This window comes from Pteropus medius, unplaced genomic scaffold, assembly GCF_902729225.1.
Source record: "Pteropus medius unplaced genomic scaffold, Ma_sr-lr_union100, whole genome shotgun sequence".
Classification (NCBI taxonomy): domain Eukaryota; kingdom Metazoa; phylum Chordata; class Mammalia; order Chiroptera; family Pteropodidae; genus Pteropus; species Pteropus medius.
In genome coordinates this window covers 1,467,916-1,490,329 of record NW_024349519.1, presented here as the reverse complement: position 1 = coordinate 1,490,329, position 22,414 = coordinate 1,467,916, and the positions used below count along the sequence as shown (strand labels likewise).

The window sequence follows — 22,414 nt, the reverse complement described above, 5'->3', positions numbered from 1 at the left end:
TCCTCTCTCCATCTCTCTCTCTCTATTCCCCTTCCCCGCACCCCACGTGGAGCCCTTATCTAGGCTCCTACCTTATCTCTGCCAACTGTACCTCAGAATGGATGGGAATACCACCTCAGGCTTCTGATCATAAAGAGGGAAAACAGGCAGAAAACAAAAGATTCCCTTTTCCCTAGACTTGAGGGGGAAACCCAGACATCCTGACTTCTATCTTCCTATCCTAAGGTCCAGCTTCCCCTACTCATTTGTGCATCTTCCTCACAACCCTGAATGTGAGCTCTGCAGCCCTCTAAATGCACCCTCATTGCCCAAAGACCTTCCAGGACTCAGACGCTGTCCTGGCTAAGGTTACCAAAGACCCCCTCCCTGCATCTCCAGGAGACTGCTCCTCTGGCTGGTTTGCCTGGCACCAACATAGCCTTCCTCCAGGGCTGATCTCCCCTTGGGGGAGGGAGAGGGAGAGGTAGGCCAGGTGGTGGGCATGGCCCAGCCTTACAGACCCAGGGAGATAGCTTTGTGTTGCCTTCTCAGTCTGTGTCTTGTTTGCCGCCCACACCTGGCCAGTTGCCCCAGCAGGTGTGAGAGGAAAGAAAGTGGGGGTGGGGAGAGTAGAAAGGAAGTAACTTCCAAGAGTCGGCATCTCTGTGTCCTCTTCAACCTGGAAGAGTAGGGACTGGGGGAGATGAGATTTATGGGGTGGATGTCTGTATCTTGACACTCAGGACCAGTGCCATACCAGCCAGCATCTTTTGACTGTTCCTAGCTGGCTATACTCCTGCCAGGCATTTTGAAGGGATAATGTCTAGGCTACTTTGCAGGCTGATGTGAACAAGAAGGCTGAGCTGAGTCGCCTGGATTCAGAATCATCTTCAATATATCATCTTTAGTACATCTCCCTTCCCTCTGCCTCAGAGGATGTGGTAGAGGGGAGAATAGGGAGGAAGGAGGGAAGTGAAAGCTCTATTCAAAGCTGCGGTATTAATAGGCTTGGGGGGGAGGGGCCCAGATCTTAGCACATGGATTGGGTGGCTTTCCTACAGTCCCAGAGTCACTGGGGCCCTTCTCAGGGAAATTGGAGGGACCACTGGGGCCCAGCCACCCCTGTGGACATGAAGAGGCTGGGGTTCATGGATGCGCTGCTATAGGGTTCAGAGGGTGCCTCTCTATGCCCCTCCCACCTGAGCCCAGGGGTCACAGCCTCTCCCCCATGCCAGGGTTCAGCCGACTCCTATACCAGCCGCCCATCTCTGGACTCAGACGTCTCCCTGGAAGAAGACCGGGAGAGTGCCCGACGTGAAGTGGAGAGCCAGGCTCAGCAGCAGCTTGAGAGGGCCAAGGTATCCTCTTGCTGTAGGCGAGGGGCAAAACAGGCCAGGCTGGGTGGAAACTCGTTCTCTGTCCTGAGTCCCGAGGGGTCAATGGGCAGGATGTACGTGAATGTGAAAGATTCTGTGTGTGTGATGGGTGGACAATGGGACACTGAAACTGGAAGGGGCGCTCTGAGGCTCCTCTCACTGGCACTGATGGCCAAATTCTCCAGCACAAACCTGTGGCATTTGCTGTGAGGACCAATGTCAGCTACTGTGGCGTACTGGATGAGGAGTGCCCAGTCCAGGGCTCTGGAGTCAACTTTGAGGCCAAAGATTTTCTGCACATTAAAGAGGTGACCACCCCCTGCCCCCACCAATTAAAAGCCACTTAATTTCCCTGTTTTTGCCCGGTCCCCTGCCTCTTACTTTAGTCCTCAGTCTATAAATAAGTCCCCAAACTCTTCATCTCTTATCCTTAACACACCCTTACATCCCTCGTATCCAAGACCAAATCCCTAGGGTCTCCTTCTGAGGCCTGGCTTGGGCCTGTCACCATTATGTGTAAAGTGAGCAGTTAGATTAGCTGCCCCTTAGGTCCCCTGTGACAGCTGTGATTCTTCATACTGAAATCTTGGGAGTCTCAAATCTGGCTACCCTTCCCTCTGGCGCCTTCTGCCCCCTCCACTTGTGTGTTGCCTTCGTCAGACCAACTCTGTGAATACCACCCTGGCTCCTTCACATTGGAGAGCTGGGGTTGAAGCCAGGGCGGCCTCCTCTCACTGCTCCTTCCCACTCCACCCTGCCCCCAGAAGTACAGCAATGACTGGTGGATCGGGAGGCTAGTGAAAGAGGGCGGGGACATCGCCTTCATCCCCAGCCCCCAGCGCCTGGAGAGCATCCGGCTCAAGCAGGAGCAGAAGGCCAGGTGAGAGCAGGGCTGTGACTCAATAACCCCTCCTCCCACCTCCACCCTGCCCCCCTGCCCACGTGTGCACTCTACCCAAAGTCCATTTCACTGTACATGCACGCGGATCTCACTCCCCCCAAATGTGTACATTCATACCCAGCTATATACATTTACACTACACAAATATACACACATACACCAATGCATGTGTCACAAACATACCTTCTTCACTACCTAAAATATAAGAAAGTATTTACAACTGTTAAATGACATGTAGAACACACAAACACAAAGATGCTTACTGATTGCCCTTTCTGCTCTCAGGAGATCCGGAAACCCCCCCAGCCTGAGTGACATTGGCAACCGGCGCTCCCCTCCTCCATCCCTAGGTAGCCTTCCCCCAACCCACTTGTCTTGGGTAGGTGGGTCACTAAGACACAGGGGCAAAGAGATTCTCCCCAGGTGAACTATGTGGGAAGGGGTTGGTGCGGGGCTAGAAGAGCTGGGAGAAGCCCAGTGTCTCCCCTGGGGAAGGGAATACATGCCCCCCAGGGCCTTTTCCCCCTTCACAACGTTAATCTTTTATTTCCTTTTCCAAAAAGCCAAGCAGAAGCAAAAGCAGGTGAGTCAAGGAAGGGACCTGGGCTGGGGGGCTCTTGGCTCATGACTGCTGGGTTAGGCTTCTGGGCAGCAGAACAGAGAGGGAAGGGATCCCAGAACTTCTCAATCTGCCCCAGTCAGGCATAGGGCAGGCCACAGAGCCATGGCTTTACCTGACCTAAGGTCAATTCTGCAGGCAGAACATGTACCCCCATATGATGTGGTGCCCTCTATGCGGCCTGTGGTGTTGGTGGGACCCTCTCTGAAAGGTTATGAGGTAAGAGGAAGTCCCTGACCCAAAGAGTCACTTTTGCCAAGCCTGCATGGGAAGACCCCAAGAACCGTGGGAGGGTGTGTTCCCTACCTCACCATCAAGGTCTGTGTGTGGAGGGGGTGGGCTCCATGGCCATGACTGGGGATGCTGCCCCTCTCCAAGGGGGCCCTCAGTCAGATCCATGTCTTTCCCCCCACCTCTCCCACCCAGGTCACAGACATGATGCAGAAGGCTCTCTTTGACTTCCTCAAACATAGGTTTGATGGCAGGTAAGCTGCCCTGACCTGGAGTGGCATGAGAACTAGGGAGAAGATCATTGCCTCCGTCTAGATGTCTGTAGCAAGATCTTCTGTAAAGGGAAAGTTAGGAGTAAGCAGGGGCCTAGTACTTGAAATTTAGAAGTGAGCTGTAATTCTCCATCCCCGCCCCAGGATCTCCATCACCCGAGTCACAGCTGACCTCTCACTAGCAAAGCGATCTGTACTCAACAATCCTGGCAAGAGGACCATCATCGAGCGTTCCTCTGCCCGCTCCAGCATTGGTGAGGAGTCCCCAGCTCCTGCTTCTCTGCCCACTCAGGCCTTACCGAGAACCTTCCTCCTACCTTTCTCTTCCCCCTTTCTCTACCTGCCCCAGGATTTGCAAGAACTCACCGCAGTGTCCTCAATTCCCTGTTCCTCTGCCTGCTCAGGCCTTGATGAACACACTCTCCTACCAATTCCTTCTCTTTCACCATTGGGGAGCCCCCCTTCCCTGAGCCCTGTTGGAGGAAGAAGTGGGCGGAGCCACTGGTGAGCACTGTGGCTCACTCACTCCCTCCATAGCTGAAGTACAGAGTGAGATCGAGCGCATATTCGAGCTGGCCAAGTCCCTGCAGCTGGTCGTGTTGGATGCTGACACCATCAACCACCCAGCACAGCTGGCCAAGACCTCACTGGCCCCCATCATTGTCTTCGTCAAAGTATCTTCACCAAAGGTTAGTCAGCAGCTGAGATGGAGGAGGCCCCCGGAGCTGCAGTGCTAGAATGTGCTCCTCTCGGCTTGGTCCTTGTCCCAAGGCTCCTGAATTCCCTTTCCTGATGGTAGATCACAAGTGGGGGACATGCCCAGTTCTTTCTAGGCCCAGCTCTGCTCGGGACTCCCAGAGACTTCAGGCCTTGTTCTGCCCTCTTTCCTCTCAGGTACTCCAGCGTCTCATCCGCTCCCGTGGGAAGTCACAGATGAAACACCTGACTGTACAGATGATGGCATATGATAAGCTGGTTCAGTGCCCACCAGTGAGTGCCTGGGGCAGCTACTCCTATGCCTACTCTTGCTTTTCCAGGACTGGGGGAGTGACGGAGATGGGTGGGAGGCTGCTGCTAAGAGGAAAACATTCTCCCTTCCTCTTCCCTCCCCAGGAGTCATTTGATGTGATTCTGGATGAGAACCAGCTGGAGGATGCCTGTGAGCACCTGGCTGAATACCTAGAGGTCTACTGGCGGGCTACACACCACCCAGCCCCTGGCCCTGGACTTCTGGGCCCTCCAAGTGCCATCCCTGGACTTCAGGTAACCATTTCCAGTGGGTACTGATGCTCAGGCTAAGCCAGCCAAAATAATGCCCCGTCCCCGCACAAAGGATCATCCTTGGCCTCATTTGAAGGCCAAAGGATCAGAGAACTCAGATCTGCTGTACAGAGCTAGAGCAGATGGATGAAGGAACTTCCTGATGAGGGGGAATAAATCAGTGAAATGGGTAATCAGAGGTTACTTTTTTAGGGCTCAAAAGAAAGTCTCTCATACCTTTCTCTGGTCTGTCTTGATGGCAGAGCCTGAATTTTGCAGGAGTCAAAAGCTCCAGTTTTCTGTACCTGAAGAGAAACAGTGTTCCAATACGCTTCCCTTCTTTACATTGTTTCCTCTACCCAGGAACTAAGAGTTGATGGGGAACAATCCCCCATCCTAGTATAGGTGGGAGGGAGGCTGAGGCGAGGTCTGCACTGCCTCACTTAGAGCTGTTGTGTTACCCCCAGAACCAGCAGCTGCTGGGAGAACGTGGCGAGGAGCACTCGCCCCTCGAGCGGGACAGCTTGATGCCCTCCGATGAGGCCAGCGAGAGCTCCCGCCAAGCCTGGACAGGATCCTCGCAGCGTAGCTCCCACCACCTGGAGGAGGACTATGCAGATGCCTACCAGGACCTGTACCAGCCTCACCGCCAACACACCTCGGGGCTGCCTAGTGCTAATGGGCATGACCCCCAAGACCGACTCCTCGCCCAGGACTCGGAGCACAACCATAATGACCGGAACTGGCAGCGCAACCGGCCCTGGCCCAAGGATAGCTACTGACAGCCTCCTGTCTTACCCTGGCAGGCGCAGGCACAGCTGGCTGGGACTTCCACTCTAGGCAGGTTGGCGTTAGACTGGCATTAGGCTGGCACTAGGCTCAGCCCCCACAACCCCCTGCCCAGCCTCAGCTCGAGGTCTGCCTGTGGTCCCAAGGTTCTAGGAGAAGCAGGGGGCCCCCTCACCTCCTGGGCAGTGACCCCCTAGGCTCCCATTCCAGGTACTAGCTGCGTGTGCTGCACCCCTGGCACCTTCCTCTCCTCCTGCACAAGAAGCTGCCCCACTGGGCAGTGCCCTCAGGCCAGGATCCCCTTAGTAGGGGCTTTCCCACCAGACTCAGGGAAGGGATGCCCCCTCAAAGTGGCAAGAGGATAGGGTGTGGGCGACATGGCATGAGGAAGAAACAAGGTCCCTGAGGAAACACAAGTCCTGATAGCCAAAGGACTCAGGGGTTGTGCTTTGGGGTCTGAGGGCCTCCACTCACCTCACTGCCACACACTAGAAATGACAATCAAAGCCCAACAGAATGGCACTCCCATCCGTCAGCTGGGTGGGGCATCCACAAACAAGGCCGGAGTAGCAGGCCAGCTGAAGCTCTGGAAGAGAAGGGCTCTCCTTACCCTGTCAGGAAACTTCATAATAGCTGACAGGACCAGGGACCAGAAGCATGGTCAAGCCAAATGGTAGACAAGAGCCAACTTGGATTGGGGGCTTGGGAAGGGAGGACATGAATGTCTGGAACAACTTTGGGGGCCTCCTTGCCCCGCTCATCCTTTTGCTCTTGCATCCTTTCATTTCTGTTTTTGGCCCTCAGGCCTCCTGGGGGATATGGGCCCCAAACTTTATTCCCTGATTTCATAGCTGCTGCTTAAGTTAGGGTTAGATGAGGAGAGAGAGGACACAGTGGACAGCCCCCAGAGGCCCTGTCTACCCAGCTACCCTTGCCTTACGGCTCTAGTGTGTGATCTACAGAGCATGCTCCACAGGACCCTGCCCCACCTCACTGTCATCACTAATAAACATCATGCACAGTCCCTCAGGCTCCTGTTCTGTCTGCTCAGGTGCCAGTTCCTCACTGAGGCCCAAGTCTGGAGGAGGCAAAGAAGTACTCTGGCCTCCTTTCTCTCACAAAGGACCCACTGGGTGGAAAGAAAAAAGACAGGCCAGGGAAGGAACTATATTCCCAGGCAGCCCCACACCTGCCCTCTCATGCCCAGGTGCCTGGAGGGAAACATCCAGCAGCACAGAAAGGACTTGCTGGGAGGTGGGGAAGAGGCTGAGTCACAGCCTTACACTGTCCCTGCCTTAGGCCAAAAGGCTCTCGAAGTAGCTGCAACTTAAAACTCCATGTACTGGCCCAGAAATTTTAGGGTTAAAGAAGAACATGTGAATAAGAGCATTATTGGGGAAGGACCCAGGCCCTGCAGCCCTCTCCCCACAACCTAACTCAGCTGGGCCTAGATCATCACTCCTTGATGCTTCCTTCTGGTGCCCATCTCTATCTCCCCATGAGCAGCAGCCTCAGCAACTGGGGAGCCATGAGCTGGGTGTCAGGCACACAGCATCAGATTGTGAGAGTGGCCCTGATTGTGCCTCACCTGCCAATTTCACAAGTGCTTTCCTTTCTCACCCTGCACAAAGCTCCCTAGAGGGTTTCTAGGCCAGAGCTCTAAGTTATATGAAGCCAGAGCAGGGAGGGAAGCTGTCAATAGCTTTTTCTGCTCCTAAGTGCCTCCTGTCAAGACTTAGACTATCAATTGAGATTGTAGACTCTGCTCTAGATGTGATTTTCTTTCATCTCACAAGTATGTCTTCTGTGGTACCAGGGAGAACCTGGGAGTTTAGCTAGAACTATACACAGCCTTAATATTCCTGAATTTATTCTCAGAACATACAAACTTTTTTCAGAGACTAGAAAACAGGAATTTTACTCAATGACTTCAAGACACAGCCAGCTCACCCTTTCTCAAATCTACTAAAAAAAACTCCCTGGGTGAGAGATGCCTAGAGTGCACAGCACCCCTTGGCACAGGGGCCGTGCACAGCTCTAAACAAGGCTCTCAACTTGTTTTATAATCCAAAAGGGCAAACACTATCAAAATGACATTAAGAGTCCAAGGTCCATAATCCTCACAGTGCCAGATCCCCTGGGTCATCTAGGGCAATGATGTTGCTGCAGCTTAGGCAGTCAAGTCGGTGCCGAAGAAGTCATCTTCCAGCAGCCAGATTTCTGTTCATCCTGAGAGACAATGCCAATGGCTGCCCCCATAACTGGCAAGAGCTGAGGGCCCAATGCAATCCCAGAGGCCGCCAGGGGGCAGAGCTGGGCCAAAATTGATGGTAATTTGTTCTCCCGGCCTCCTGTAGCAGCTTCCTCTCCTTTTGCAGTCCCACACTCAGGCCTTCAAACCTGAGGGTCTAGGCCAGGGAGTCTGATTGTTAGCTAAGCCCCCAGAAGACAAAAGAGAAGGTCCTGAAGAACAGGCTTCAGAGCCTGCCTTTAAATCCGTGAGAAGAGTCCTCTGTCAGGCAAAGATGGTCTCTTCTCTGCGCTTCTTGGTAAGGATAGTGCCTGGCTTGTGCTGGGCATCTGGGTGGTTGGCTAGTTCTGGGGGGCAGGAGGACACTGGGCTTTCCAGGATGGCTTGTTTCAGCTCATAGAACACAGCAGAGTCCTCTTTGGTGAGGAAGGTGATAGCCACGCCACTCTTGCCTGCTCTTCCTGTGCGGCCAATGCGGTGGATATAATCTGGGGAGTGAAACGGTGGGAAAGGAATGTCACTCAGAGCACCAGGCCAGATGCCCTGGTGAGCAGTGTCTGAAGCCTTTGCTTCTAAATGCATCATCCTCCCCACACCTCCAGTCAGTGAACAGAGCTCATGCTTCCTGGACCTGCAGAGCCCACAGTGCTCTTCTCAAGACCACTACTTATGGGGTAATCCTACCACACTAAGACCAAGATGGGCTCAGCTCTGTCTTCTCCATCCCAAAGACAAGAGTGCTATCTCAGGTGCTGGGACAACACACTCACATGAGATAAAGAGTAGGAGCCCTTCTCACTGGAACAAGCTACTGTAAGCTCAGAGTTGTGAGAAATGGCAGCAGCAGCCTCCTCAGTACTATACTTTGAGTAGAAAGAGACGGTCTCTCTTTACCCAAATTGAAGCTACTTTTCCTGCACTTACCTTCAATGTTTTTGGCCATATCGTAGTTGACCACCATTGACACATCTTGGATGTCAATACCACGACCTGCCACATCTGTAGCCACCAAAATATCCTTGGCCCCAGCCTTGAGGTTGGACAATGCAAACTCTCGCTGCTCCTGGCCTTTTCCACCATGAAGTGTACAAGCATTGTACTGTTGGGAGAATGGTGAAGTGAAGAAAGAGTAATGGGATCATGGAAAGACACAGATATTAAGAGGAGTGGGGACAGAAAAGGACGGTTGCAAAGAGCAGCAGGGTAGGAGGAGAAAGGGAAGCAGGCAGGAGAAAGAATGGGTGCAACTATAAGTAAGGAGACAACAGGTGAGCTGAAGAAAGGATGGGAGAGACCAGGGCAAGGTCAAAGGTAAAATTAGGGGTGAGATGTGGAGCCAGACAGATGAGTAGTCAAAAAGAGAATGAGGGTGAGAGATAAGAGGAGAAAGCAGGGGCCAAGAAGTTTAAGGAAGTTTAAGCACTGAGTGGAGTGGACACGCTCTTCCCCTCAAACACCCGTACAGGAGGAAAGGACACTGATCAACATCTCCCTCCCGACAGCACCAAACATACATAAACACGACAAACTTTGACCCATTCTGTTCTACATCCTCAAATCCTCCCAGGATATGTGTCTCAAAACCTCTCCCTTGCCCCAGCCCACTTAGAGGAAGACTCAAGGGAGCTAGCTCTAACTGGCACTGCTGGAATGGACAGTGTCATAGCAATCGACCCAGGCCTCCTTATCCCCATCAAACCTCCCTTTTCCTTCTGGCCCTGACTTGTTGAATACTGGAGAGGTTCAGAAAACAGCACCAAAGAGACTGGACTTTGCCCTCCCCTGCCAGACACACCCCCATCTTCTCCAGGGATTTGGCCAAAACATCACAGCCCTTCTTCTGGTTGACAAAGATGATGATGGGTGGATCAAAGCCTTGCTCCAAGATTGCCAGCAGCTTTTTCCTAGGGAGAAGGGAAAGAGGCGAAAAATGAGATGCCTACCACCCCTCATTCCAAGTAAAATGCCCAACCCTGATCTACAACACCAATTCCAGGCTCTTTGATGCCCATGGCACCCTGAATAAGAAAACAGCTTTTCAACCAGAACAATCCTCTCACACAGGAATCCAGCCACCAGTCACACAGGAAAAAAGCTCCTTCTCTATCCCATTTCCTCTGGCTCAGCTGCCCCCGTACCTCTTTTCTGACTCTGACATGAGGAAGACCTTCTGTTCCACACGTTCATGGGGCTTGCCTGCAGAACCAATGTACACCACAGCAGGACGCCGAAGATAGCTCCGGGCCAGACGCTCCACAGCTGGGGGCATGGTGGCCGTGAACATGACTGTCTATGAAAACAGGAGGCTCAGCCTTGGGCCCAGGCAGACAGAGTCACATATCCTACCATTACCACAGGCAGCACAGTCCAGGTTGAAGAATCTAAAATAAGCCAATGTAAGCTTTAACAGCCGCCACCTTAGAAAATACTGTCTTTTGCCTTCCTACTTCTTTCTTCAGTACCTGTGCTTGACATCTTATGATGACAGGAAGGGCTAAAAGCGCTGCTAGCACCAATGGTGGGCAGTAACATGACTCTTTGGAATTTTTCCAGGGCAAAGCTAAATGACTACACTGCTAGGACCTTTGGAAGGCCGTACTTAGGCAGGCCTCACCATTCTGGAAACATGTACTCTGGGCCCACCTAGGGTAAGAAGGGCCCTAGAGCAGGTTTGGCAACTTGCCCCAGCCCAGGGAAGGAGCCTTACTTGGCGGTACTTATGTTTTCCTGACTCAAAGTTAGCCAACATCTTCTCAGGGTCTTCAGCCTCATCTGTGTCTGGCTTCTGGTTGCTGACAGGCATGTGTTCCAGGATCTTCTGGACATCTGGCTCAAAGCCCATGTCAATCATCCTATCTGCCTCATCCAGAACGACGTAGGTACAGCGGCTCAGCACCAGGTAACGGTTCTCTAGCACATCAATCAGACGTCCCGGGGTAGCGATCACAATCTAGGGAGTACAGTGGAATTATATGTGGCCTCAGCAGCTACCTCTTTCTTCAACTTCCTGTCCACCCACTTGGACACTAGACCCCCAAAGCTAAAGAACTTAGCAACCCAACCTCCAGTTATGTTTTACAGTAAAGGCATGAAATCACTTGTTGCTATCCTGGGTTTTTTTTTTCTCCCAGAAATGAATCAGGCCTCTGAGTAAAATCCAGGGGTTAGACAGAGGAGGCAAAATAGTAGGAACTTTCTTGGATGGGAGACTAAAGGATACTGTGGAGGGGATTATATAAAGGGATTATACTAAGAAGTCTCTAAAAAAACTCAATTCTTACAGTAGCCTTATAAAAAAGTATCTTCTCCTATCCTTCTGAGAAGAAAACAACACACGAAGTCTATGACTTGATCTGGCAGAGTGACTAAGAAAACAGGTTTTGTATCTGAATTTCAGCTCTGTCCACTGCCAACTGTGTGTGACTTTGGATCACTTATTAACCTGAGCCCCAGCTTCATCTGTAAAATGGAGCTACCCCTACGTACTCTCATGTGGTTGTGAGAATTAATGATATGCATAGCACAATCCCTAGTAAGTTCTTAATAACAATAGCACATCGATATAAACCAGCCCTTTCTTCATCTAACTTCACATCTATGACAGAAACTAGAAACAGAGTCCCGAAACAATACAGCCTAAACAGCAGGCTGGTTGCTGGCCAGGTGAACAAACCTCACAACCCATGCGCAGCCTGAAGCCCTGGTCTTCTCTGGAGATGCCGCCAATGACAGCCACAGTGCGGATGCCTAGTGGCTTCCCAAACTTGATGGTCTCTTCCTCAATCTGCTGAGCCAGCTCACGAGTAGGGGCCAAGATGATAGCATAAGGGCCCTGGTCTGACTCTTCGATCCTGTGGTAAATGGGGTATCCCACAGTTTCATGAGCTTTGGTTCTCATCCAACCACAAATAGGAGCAGGACAAAGTCACACTTATGGGCAGCTATGGAAATGAGGAGGGTGGTGGGAAGAGGATGCACTGAGCTCCCTTAAAGATCTGATTTCTGGATAACTAAGTTCTCCAGGGAGTGGTCCTTGCCAGCAATAAAATCATACACTTCTTTGATACTACGATCCAGTTATTCCCTAATATCTGACCCAGACTAAAGAAGAGGCTTCTGATGACCTCCAAGATAACAGACTTAAAAAGAAAACCACTTTCACCATTCCTACCCAGTTAAGAGCACTCCAACTGGTATCAGCTGACCCCACCTGTCAATTTTGGGAAGTGTGGTGATCCAGACCAGCAATGGAATGAGGAAAGCTGCTGTCTTGCCACTGCCAGTCTCAGCCACACCTATGATGTCACGATTCTGTAGACCAATGGGAATTGCCTGACGCTGGATAGGTGTTGGTTCCTGCAGTGACCCAGAGAGAATAATGGGCACAGGATTATACTTCCTGAGCTATTGCTAATAGAGTAGGCATATATGCTAGCATAATGGGAGGATACCAAGCACAGTTCACAGGAATAGGGACTTGAAAAGAAACATAGTCACCAAACGCCAATACTTCCACCAGAAAGTGATAGACAGCGTTACCTTGGTTCCCACTGGCAGAGAAAGCACCAAATAGTCAAGGAACAAAGTTTATATCCCCTAGGATGTAGAAACAAGTCAGGTCTTCTGGACCAATCTACCCCCTCCTTACCTTGTAGCCACACTTATCGATGACCTCCAAGATATGTGGGGGCAGAGAAGAGTCTTTCCAGGATCGAATGGGATTGGGGATCTTGCCACCTTTGGTAGTGATGCTGTAGTCCTCACGGAAGATCCGCCAGTCCCTGTCTGTCATCTCATCTAACTTCTTCTGGGACCAATGCCGATCATCCCAGCGCTGCTTGGCTTCCTTTTTACGAAGTTTGCGGAGTCTTGCCCTGGAGTAGAATCATGAGGGATAAGTGGGATCAGCATCCCCATCTCCTTTCTGATAACTCTGGGCTATGCCCAACCACTCCAGCCCTGACCACTCACTCCTCCTGCTCCTTTTCTTCCAGGGTCCGCCTCTTCTCCATTAGGTCTCCATAGAAACGTGATTGCTCTCGTTTCTGCTGCTTTAAGTCAATGCCTGCAATGAAGCCTCGCCCCAACAACTGTACCTGGTGCCGTTCTTTGTACCTGGGATTAAGACAGAAGAAGAAAAAGAGAGAAAGAGCTGTTACAGCACCCGGAGGGAAGGGCAGAATACTAAGACGTACCAGTTCCCCTTCCTAGCAAGGGTCTTTACTCACCCAAAGGCCTGGCTGACCACCAGTTTACCAATTTCCCCATACCAGCTTATCTTACTTCTATCTCTGTAGTCATCAGTCCTCTCTAGGAACTGCCTACTTTAAAAGACCTAGTTTAGACAACCTACTAAATGGGAGAAAATATTCTCTAACAATACATCCGTTAAGAGGTTAATATCCAAAATATAGAAAGAACTCATACAACTTAACACCAAAAAGACAATCTAGGTAAAAAGACAGGCAGAGGACCTAAACAGACATTTCTCCAAAGAACACATAAAGATGGCCAATAAACATGAAAAGATGCTCAAGGTCACTAATCATCAGAGCATTCCACACCTGTCAGAGTGGCTATCATCAATAAATCAACAAACAAGTGTTGGCCAGGATGTGGAGAATTGGAAAGTGGTGCAGCCACTATAGAAAGCAACATGGAGGTTCCTCAAAAAATTTAAAATAGAACTACCATATGACCCAGCAATCCCACTTCGGGTATTCAATCCAAAACAAACAAAACACTAATTTGAAAAGATATATGTATCCCTATGTTCACTGCAGGATTATTTACAATACCCATGACATAGAAGCAACCCAACTGCCCAATGGAATATTATTCAGACATAAAAAAATAAAATAAAACTTTACCATTTGCAACATGGTGGACCTAGAGAGTAGTAAGCTAAATGAAGTAAGTCAGACAGAGGAAGACAGATACCACATGATTTCACTTATATGTGGAATCTAAACAACATAAATGAACAAACAAAACAGAAATAAACTCATAGACACAGAACAAACTGATGGTTGTCAGATGGGAAGAGGCTTAAGGGGCTGAGTGAAAAAGATAAGGGGATTAAGAAGTACAAATTGGCGGTTACAAAATTGTCATGGGGATGAAAAGTACAGCATAAAGAATATAGTTAATAATACTGTAATAACTATGAATGGTGTCAGGTAGGTACTAGACTAATGGTGGAAAGCACTTCATAAATTATATAAATAACTACTCACTATGCCATACACCTGATACTACCATAACATTGAATGTCAACTATAATTGGAGAAGAAAAACAACCTAGTTTAGGCTTGAAGCCACTCACAGTGGGTTGTAGTCTATGGATGTGTCCTCCGATGCATCCCACTCAAAGACAAACTTGCGATCATTGAGATGCCTTGTTCGGCGCCTCTTCTTAATGCCACCCAGGTAACGCTCCTGCCCAGGGTCAGAACAGAATCCATCAAGCTCAAGAATGAAATCTAGCATGCAGAGGTCAGAATAGCCAAATAACATCATTTATTTTTTGGAGGGGGGGAGTGCAGACAGAGCCAAGGCCTGCACCTTAATGGCATGCAGTTCCTTGCTCTTATCCTTTTCCTCTCGGATCTTCTGCCGCCCTTCCTCATCCTCGTTTCCATTGGTCTCCCGCTCCATCCTCTCCCTGCGTTCCCGACGTTCCCGTTCCTGAGGGTCTTCTGTAGACCAAAGAAAGCAAAGCTGCACAAGAGCTCAGTGGAAGAAAAAGGAGGGCATGGAGAGATCCAGACAATGGACACCAAATGAGAATAAAGGAGAGAGATTTACAATAGAAGGGAAATGGAGACCTAACAGAAAAATACTTTTCTCATAAAGTTCCCCCAACTTTTCCTTTTACAAACTTCAGAAAAAAAAATTTTCTAGCTCTCATGAGTAACACTATAATACCATCTCACCCTTTCCTATCCCATCTAGGGGTTACATAGCATAGGAAAACGAACCCAACATTTTCCTTCCCAAGTCTTGAAACTGCTTCCTTTTTTTCCTCTCTTCTTCAAGCATCCTTTGCCGCTCTTCCACCTCCTGCTGCCGCCGCTTTAGGGCTTCGGCCTCTCTTTCTGCTTTGGAGAGGAACTTGGGCTACAAAATAGATTGGAAATATAAACAAAGGATCTGGGAACAGGGTATAATCACATCACTGGTGGGAGATGGCAGGAAGCCTGAAAATGCTCAGGCATTAAATTGGTTAAGAAAAACACAAACAAACCTAGGATCCTGTTATGGGCTGAACTGTGCCCCCTCTCAAGATGTATATGTTGAAGTCCTAAATCCCAGTACCTCACAATGTGGCTGAATTTAGAGATAAGGCTTTTAAAGAGATGTTTAAGGTAAAATGACGCTCTTAGGGTAGGCCTAATCAGATCTGACTGGTGTCATAATTATAAGAGAAAATCTGGACACATATACACCAAGGACATGTACACACAAAGACCACATGAAGACATAAAACGATCACATACAAAGCAAGGAGAAAGGTCTCAAGAAGAAAACCCTACTGACACCGTGATCTAGAACTTTCACCATCCAGAACAGTGAGAAAATAAATTCCTGTTGCCATAAAAAAAAAATTCTTGTTGCTTAAGTCACCCAGTCTGTGGTGTTTTGTTATAGCAGCCCTAGAAAATACAGAGCCTCAAGTTCTTACCTTAGCCTCAGCTTCCTCTTCAGCCTTTTTCTTGGCCAGAAGTTCCTCCAGGGATAATGGCTGGGCCTGAAGATAAAACACAGGACTTTGTCCATAAAGGTTCTCTCTCTTTGAAGATCACAAAGTTGGGCTTGAAGTGAAGAGAAAGATGAGAAAACCCTTCCTCTCCTTTACCTTTGGCTTCTTATCACCATGTTCATCCTCTTCATCCTTCTTGGAGTCTCTGTCTTTCCGAGATTTAAAATCTTTTCCTCGACCAGGAGATAAACTTTAAGGAAAAAGAACAGGAAAGGTTTATATTGCTGTCTTACCCAATCCCTTAGATGAGGTTCAGGCTAAGGCCCTCAAAGAGAATGGAAGTTTTCCCATGGCTCAGCAAGACTGGCCATGGTCATCCATCAGGTTCAGAAGCTCCCTTGCAGGCATGGTCATTCTGCCTATTTTGAAACTTAATGATGGCCCTATCTTGGCCCCAATCTACCTGAATCTCCTTTTCTGAGATTAATTTATTCTGGCAAGTGAGTCGCCATTACTGACATCAAAAATATTTCCTCCTGGACATGGTTCCATAGTGTAGTGGTTAGCACATCTGCTTTACATGCAGAAGGTCCTGGGTTCGCACCCCAGTGGAGCCACAGTCCATAGTCTACGGCTATGCCACCCTGAACAAGCCCAGTGTCTGATCTCGGAAGCTAAGCAGGGTCGGGCCTGGTTAGTACTTGGATGGGAGACCACCTAGGAAGACCAGGTGCTATAGGCATAAATTAAAAAAAAAAAAATTCCTCCTAATAGCAGTTGCACATTGAAGGAAAAAATCCTGCTTTATAATACACAATGAATATAGCCTACACGACCACCCAAATACACCCTTCCTAGGTACTGCTATATTTGTCTCATCCTTATTTTCTCTTCCTACTAGTGGCAGCAATCCTTACCCCACACCTGCTATTAAGCTTAATCTACAAGAGATCTCAAACAACTCCACTGTGTTTGTTATGAGAATTCTGTCCTTTTCCCTGAATTCTACCTACACACTTGAAGCCAAATAAAAACTTTGTATAAAAAGTTTCCGAAAGAAGGAGATTAAGATACTGGGGCATTAAGCTATCCCAACAAATATATGTTGTATATTCTGGGTAGAAAATTGAATGGTCCAGTGGAGCTAAAAGAATGTCTTGTAGTCTGGTAACCTTTTCAAACTAATTTCTAAATTCTAAGAACAAGCTGATCCTTAAAGGGTTGTGGCTTCACTAACCAATGTGCAAACTGGAAGGCATTTGAGGTAGTTGGATTAAGAAACTAGCTGAGGCATAGAATACTACTGGTATATGTGCAATTGCATAAATATTAAATTATGTTTTTGAAGTCCAATTGTCATTCCTGGAGCTCAAATTTCAGTTGCTGTCGCTTTATATTTTATATACCCAAGGACGTCGCCTCAGGGTTGCAAGATCCTTAAGAAAAATTTATCCATATATCCATGTATTGCATAAAAAAATAAAAATTGAATTTACTTCAAAAAAAAAAAAAAGAACTGGCTATACTTTCTAAAGACACATGCCTTCTAAAAAAAATAGCTCTACAGTAACTACTAATAAGATCCACTGGGAAAAAAAAAGTACTTTCCTACAAAGCTGAACTAGCTCAAATGCAGAGAGGAGAGATAGGAAGAGCACTCCTCTAAAGCCCCCTCTCATTCTCTCACGTACCTGGATCGTTTCCGGTCCTTGTCCCGTCTGTGCCCATCCTTATCCCGATCTCGGTCCTTCTTATTTCGATCCCGCTCCTTATCTCGTTCTCGTTCTTTATGCCGTCGTTCTCTGAAGACGAGCAAATTTAAGAAATCACTTGATATTTCTAGAGTATCCTGCTTCACTACAGCACTAAAAAGGTTTTCATGATCTTTTCTCCCCAAAGTAAAATTTTACAAATTGGGAAATGTGTTTCCTGGGGATGTTATGAGGTGATTCTAAGGTCTAGCTCAGTCATACTACTAAATATGAATGACAATGATAGACCATAAACTATGTGAACAGATGAACTACCTCCTCTATCATCAGGACCTTCATCTTACAAGTTCCCTCTTAAACTTTATAAGCTAAAGGGTCATTAGATGTACAGAAATCTGTAAAACACTAATGTCCTCATCCTGGAGGCATCAGAGGAAGCAAGAATGAAGTTTGAAATGTACTCTCCCTTTCCATTTAACAGACATACAAAGTTACTTTACCTTTCCGTAGACTTGGACCGGGAACGGGAACGAGACCGGCTCCCTCCTCTACGCCTATCCCTTGAACGATGCCGCTTCCTGTCTTTAGATGGGGAAGACTTCCGGTCCCGGTCTCTATCCCGCTCTCTGTCAGGAGTCCGAGATCGCTTCCTTTCCTCCTTGGAAGGTGATGCATCACGGTCCTTCTTGTCAGCCAGCTCTCCTGCCATCTGTCAGGGGTGACAGGAGTACTATGTACTAAGTACTACTCTAAATTGTTTATATATAATGTACTTAATCTCAAAACAACTTTATAAAGTAGATATATTGGTATGCCTAGTTTGTAGATGAGGAAACTGAAGCTCAGGTATATAAAGTAACTTGTCTACGGACACACAGGTGGAAGTGGCAGAGTTCCAGAGGCACTCTGGCTCCAGAGACCCACTTTTATTCATTATACTATACTGTCTCTCTGTGATTCCTTTCTGTATATATTCATTTCTAAAGATATACAATGAACATAACTTATTTTAAAAATTAGATTTCAAGAGTATTAAAAGAAATGTCAGTAAATAAATAGTGTACTAGCTATCTCTAAAAAATCCTGTATTGCTTATCTTAGGAATCTGTTATGTCTGCCAGCCCAGCAAGATCAGTCAACACAAAGACATCTAAGGGAGATAAGTTCTCTTGAGCTCATAAAGAAAGCTCAAAAGAGGGAAAATAAAGTGTAACTTTGAGATTTGGAATTATAATCAGCACTCCAAAGAAAAACTAAATTTAAATGGAGAAAAATAAATGTACTTCTACTTATGCAATGGGAAAAACTTGGTGACGGGTATACTGGCCCTTCATGAACTTTTTTTGCAACTTCCTATGAAGAAAGGAAGCAAAAACTACAGGTCATAAGACATTCTGACTGACATTACCTACTTAAATTTTCACAGTCTTGATCATTACCCAGTCCCATGAAAGGTTTGGGCAGGAATCTGTCCTATTCCCTCATGCCTGGGAAACAGTGAACACCATGCCACGCTGTCAACTGTCTTTCAGACTACAAAATCTACTTCAGCTTCATTTGCTAAAAGTACAGCAGGTCTGAATCTGCCTCTACCCCATCATCATAATCATTACCACCACCACCGCCACCATCCCCAACACTTGGGATACATTTCTCAGAATTTATTTTATCCCCACATAGTTCAGCTAGAGTATCATCAGTTCCCTAAGCTTTAGCTTACAATCCCCCTTTCCGATGTTCTTTCCCGTCATATATCTTTTAGAAGAGAGAATGTGTAAAGAAAAGAAAAATAGCCTTTTGAGCCACGCTTCTCTTGCTCAGGCCTGCTTCCACGTCTAGAAGTGTACTTTCCCTTCTAAGAGAAGCTTTTCTTTTCTACTGTAAAAAAAAGAAAGAAAGAAAAAAGAAAAGAAAAATAAACAAGTAGCACTTTCAAAAGGTGGAAACAACCTATTTTATTTCACAATTGTCTAAGAAATGAATCAATGTTCTATATCGGTACATTACGCATTATCACATGGAAATTATACTTATGTCTCTTCCACTTACAGCCCTAAGAAAACACTCCAGAAGGCTAATTTCTCTATAAAGTATCCTGGGCATCATTCATTCTTTCAACAAATATTCATTGAGCACCTGGTAGGTGCCAGAAACTGTTCTGTGTACTGGAGACATACCTGTAAACAAAACAAAGTCTGAGATCTCTAACACTTAAATTCCATTGAAGCAGATAACAGTTAAGCAAAAAGATAAGAGAATTTCAAATAGTAATAAGCACTAAAGAAGAGAATAAAACAGAGTGGTATGACAGAGGAAGAGGTATAAACAAGAGACAGCAGGCTCAGGAAAGAATTTTTTTAGATGACATGAAACCTGAGATTTGAATGATGGGAAAGGGAACTAGTTTAGCATGTCTGCCAATTAAAAACAGACTTGTGTGGCTGAATGGCAGTGACCCAGGGAGAAGACTGATTCAGGAGTTCAGGGAGGTAGGCAAGAGTCAGATCATGGAAATGTGTGTTAGGCCAGGGTAAAAGAACTTGGATGTTAATCTAACTGTAATGGGAACCTTAGAAGAGTGTTAAACAGGAAATTATGTCATCTAATTTTACATTTTTAAAGAATTACTTTGGTGACTTGCAAGAAACTACATAGCAGGGAGGCAAGGTAGAAACAGAATCACTGAGAATGCTATTATAGTAGTCTAGGCAAGAGATAACAATGAAGATGAAAAGAAATAGTTAGCTTCAGTGTATACTTTGGAGGCAGAGATGACAGGACTTACTAATGAAAGGAGAAAGGAAAAGAGACAACACAAAGATAGCTCCTAAATTTATGGGCTGAACAATCTAATGGTTCGTGGTACTATTAGTGACAGGAGAAGACTAGGAAAGAAACAGATTTAGGAAGAAATCAAAAGTTTCATTTTGGCCATGTTTAATATAAGATGTCAGTAAGAAAACCAAGTGAAGACTGCAGGAAGGCAGTTGAAAATGCAACTCTGGAACACAGGAGACCCTGGAGACAAAATTTTGTGTCATCAATACACAGAAAATAAAGCCATAGGACACTAAGTGATATTACTTAAGTAGGCAGTAAGAATAAAGAAGAAAATAGAAGAGGACACCTGACTGAGCTCTGGAACACACTTTACATTTAGAAGTCAAGCACAGGAGGAGCCAGAGGGAAAACCTGGAAAGAAGCTAAAGCCAGTGAAAAAAGATTTAAAAAAAAAAAAAAAAGTAAGGGAAGAGAATGGGGAAGAAAAAAAAAAGTGAAGTCCATGATCTGGAAATCACAGCAGCCAAAAACGTATTTCAAGGAAGGAAGGATTAACTGTATTAAGTGGAAAAAGACTAGGAGATAAAGAAGTAACCCTTACATTTGGAAAAATAGAGATGGTTGGTACCCCTGACTAAGAGCCATTTCGATGGTGTGGAGAGAGTAGAAGCCCGAGTGGACTGAGTTCAGAAGAAAATGAGAAGTTAGAAGACAGTAAACATAGGCCAACTTTTATTATAAATTCTATGTATCACAGGCCCAACCTTAGCCATTGCTCCCAGGAGCCTTCCTTGCAAATCTCCAGATTTCTGAGTTCTTCAGTTCTTGGAGGGCAGGAGCAGACTTTTTCATTCAATGAAGTTTCTGTCAAACATCCACTATATACAAAGCACTCTGCTAGGTGCTGTGTGAGTTACAAAAGGAAATCAGGAAGATCCTGTCCACAGAAACAAAGCTATGAGACATACCAAGATGAAGGCTCAGAAGAAGTATTACAGGAGTTCAAAGAAGTTTCCTTTCATTTGTAAAAGGGATTTTGAAAGACCTGTAGAGGAAGTGGCTCCTGAGCATTTAAGTATAGGTAGAATTTTAAAATGTGTAATTGAGGGTGCGGAAAAGAAGTCATTCCCGGCAAAAGAAATAACACAGGAGGCGCAGAGGCGGGAAAGCATGACCGGTTCTGGGAAAGAAGCCAGAGTTCCAGTTTGGCTGGAGCAAGGACTACTCAAAACATGAAGGAATAAGGTCAGACTGAGGCTATCACAGGTGCTATGCCCGTGGGCAATGGTCTAGCCTGTAACATTACCGTAGGGACCTGGCTTGTGCTCCCAGGAGCCCACACTACCTACTGTGGCCCGCGCCCCTTCGCTCCTGCTGACTAGAGCTTTCCGGGCTCGTGCCCCTTCCCTGAGGCGTTCCCCCGGCCTGGTCCCGGAGGCGGGGGCCACCGCCATGACCCACTCTCGCCCTCTCTACAGGCTCGTGAAAACCGCCTCCATGGCCCTGAACTCACCACTCTTGACTCTGAACCGCCCAACGAGGCCTCAACGTCGCCGAGCAGCCGCCATCTTTTCCGTTTCCTGGTTATCGAGTTGCACACCCCCAGCCGCGCAGCAATCTGGGAAGTTGAGTTCCCGAAATTAGGCAGCGGTGGCCGACAACCGGCGTCTGAGAACTACCAATCCCAGAATACACGGCGCGAGCACCGGCCCTGGGCCGCGGGGTCTGTTGGGCAATGTGGTTCGCCAAATATTTGAGTATGCGAGAGGAAGAGTTTTCCGTGGGTAGGCTTCTCGAAAAAGGTCCTCTCCCTGCGCAATCTTCCTGGAATATACTGGTCTTCCTAGAAACTGCATTTAATGACTATCATGCCTTATGGCTTACAACCCTTTGTAGAAAAGCATTTATACAAAAAAAAAAAAAAAACCTGTGAGATTATTAGCCCCATTTTATAGGTGGACAAACTAAAGGTTAGGTTACAGGAGCAGCCGAGATACAATGAAAGTGGGACAATTCATTGTGCGGGACTATCCCAGGTTTAGAAGGACATTCAGCAACCCATGATAACAACACCCACTTACTGTGACAACTCAAAATGAGCCCATGCAACAGATTCCAAAGGCTTCCGAAAAGGATAGTATCATCTGGGCTGTGGCATCTCTTTTCTCAAAATTCCAGATAGGACCCTGGCTTCCTCATATTCTTACCCTTTGGAATCTGGTCAGTTCTTAGGCTATCTTTGTGTTTTTGCTTCTTTTTTCCTCATATTCTCCCCCTCTTCAGTCCTCCACTGAGCTTTTCTTACCCCAAACTGTATGTTCACTTTGTTTCTCTTTGTTCTTATCATTCATAATTCTCCCACCCACCCCACCCCCGCAAAAACAAAAACCTTGCAACTTCTAAGATGGGTTTAGATAAATGTATCTAATTCCTCCTTCCTTCCCATTTTACCATCATCAACTTTTTGGTTTCAATCTCACATTGCTGTAGGTCTGGCTTTTCTCTCTGAATACATGTTCAGTTCTCCTCAAGCGGAGCCTC

The 22,414-nt window shown here is 47.2% G+C and overlaps 2 protein-coding genes and 1 pseudogene across 6 annotated transcripts in view; 2 read left to right on the top strand and 1 right to left on the bottom strand.

Moving 5' to 3' along the window:
- The window catches only part of CACNB3 (calcium voltage-gated channel auxiliary subunit beta 3), a 12,516-nt gene extending 6,064 nt beyond the window's left edge, over positions 1–6,452 (top strand). The window contains exons 2-13 of one of the 2 annotated variants that reach the window (XM_039882163.1): positions 1,215–1,337; positions 1,541–1,663; positions 2,120–2,235; positions 2,542–2,606; positions 2,820–2,839; positions 3,014–3,094; positions 3,302–3,360; positions 3,523–3,632; positions 3,916–4,067; positions 4,273–4,368; positions 4,492–4,641; positions 5,106–6,452. In XM_039882163.1, the coding sequence (XP_039738097.1) occupies positions 1,215–1,337; positions 1,541–1,663; positions 2,120–2,235; positions 2,542–2,606; positions 2,820–2,839; positions 3,014–3,094; positions 3,302–3,360; positions 3,523–3,632; positions 3,916–4,067; positions 4,273–4,368; positions 4,492–4,641; positions 5,106–5,420 (1,410 nt within the window). In that variant the 3' untranslated portion in view covers positions 5,421–6,452. The remainder of the gene's footprint in view (positions 1–1,214; positions 1,338–1,540; positions 1,664–2,119; positions 2,236–2,541; positions 2,607–2,819; positions 2,840–3,013; positions 3,095–3,301; positions 3,361–3,522; positions 3,633–3,915; positions 4,068–4,272; positions 4,369–4,491; positions 4,642–5,105) is intronic. The other variant, XM_039882164.1, reaches the window with a different exon arrangement.
- Positions 6,453–7,280: 828 nt separating this feature from the next.
- On the bottom strand, positions 7,281–21,509 carry DDX23 (DEAD-box helicase 23). 4 transcript variants are annotated; one of them, XM_039882158.1, is made up of 18 exons: positions 21,387–21,480; positions 19,142–19,269; positions 17,593–17,801; positions 17,072–17,182; positions 15,537–15,630; positions 15,363–15,428; positions 14,659–14,797; positions 14,243–14,376; positions 14,004–14,116; positions 12,650–12,793; positions 12,327–12,552; positions 11,889–12,034; positions 11,352–11,529; positions 10,386–10,628; positions 9,817–9,968; positions 9,474–9,582; positions 8,603–8,777; positions 7,281–8,166 (listed from the first exon to the last, which is right to left on the bottom strand). In XM_039882158.1, the coding sequence occupies exons 2-18, from the start codon at positions 19,196–19,198 to the stop codon at positions 7,943–7,945; spliced, it is 2,520 nt and encodes an 839-aa protein (XP_039738092.1). In that variant the 5' UTR covers positions 19,199–19,269; positions 21,387–21,480; the 3' UTR covers positions 7,281–7,942. The 4 variants fall into 4 exon arrangements, with proteins under 4 accessions (XP_039738092.1, XP_039738094.1, XP_039738093.1 ...); XM_039882160.1 differs by lacking the exon at positions 19,142–19,269 and having other exon boundaries at positions 21,387–21,509; XM_039882159.1 differs by lacking the exons at positions 19,142–19,269; positions 21,387–21,480 and adding an exon at positions 20,638–20,774.
- LOC120618736 (uncharacterized) lies at positions 16,007–16,122 on the top strand (annotated as a pseudogene).
- Positions 21,510–22,414: the final 905 nt, after the last annotated feature.

Coding starts and splice junctions, on each gene's coding strand:
- DDX23 (XM_039882158.1), bottom strand. CDS start 19,198: ATGATGCCCAGGATACTTTATAGAGAAATTAGCCTTCTGGAGTGTTTT. Junction 14,117..14,242: donor AGGAACTGCATGCCATTAAG/GTGCAGGCCTTG, acceptor GACCCTGGGCAG/GAGCGTTACCTGGGTGGCAT. Junction 9,583..9,816: donor ATGTCAGAGTCAGAAAAGAG/GTACGGGGGCAG, acceptor CCTTCTCCCTAG/GAAAAAGCTGCTGGCAATCT.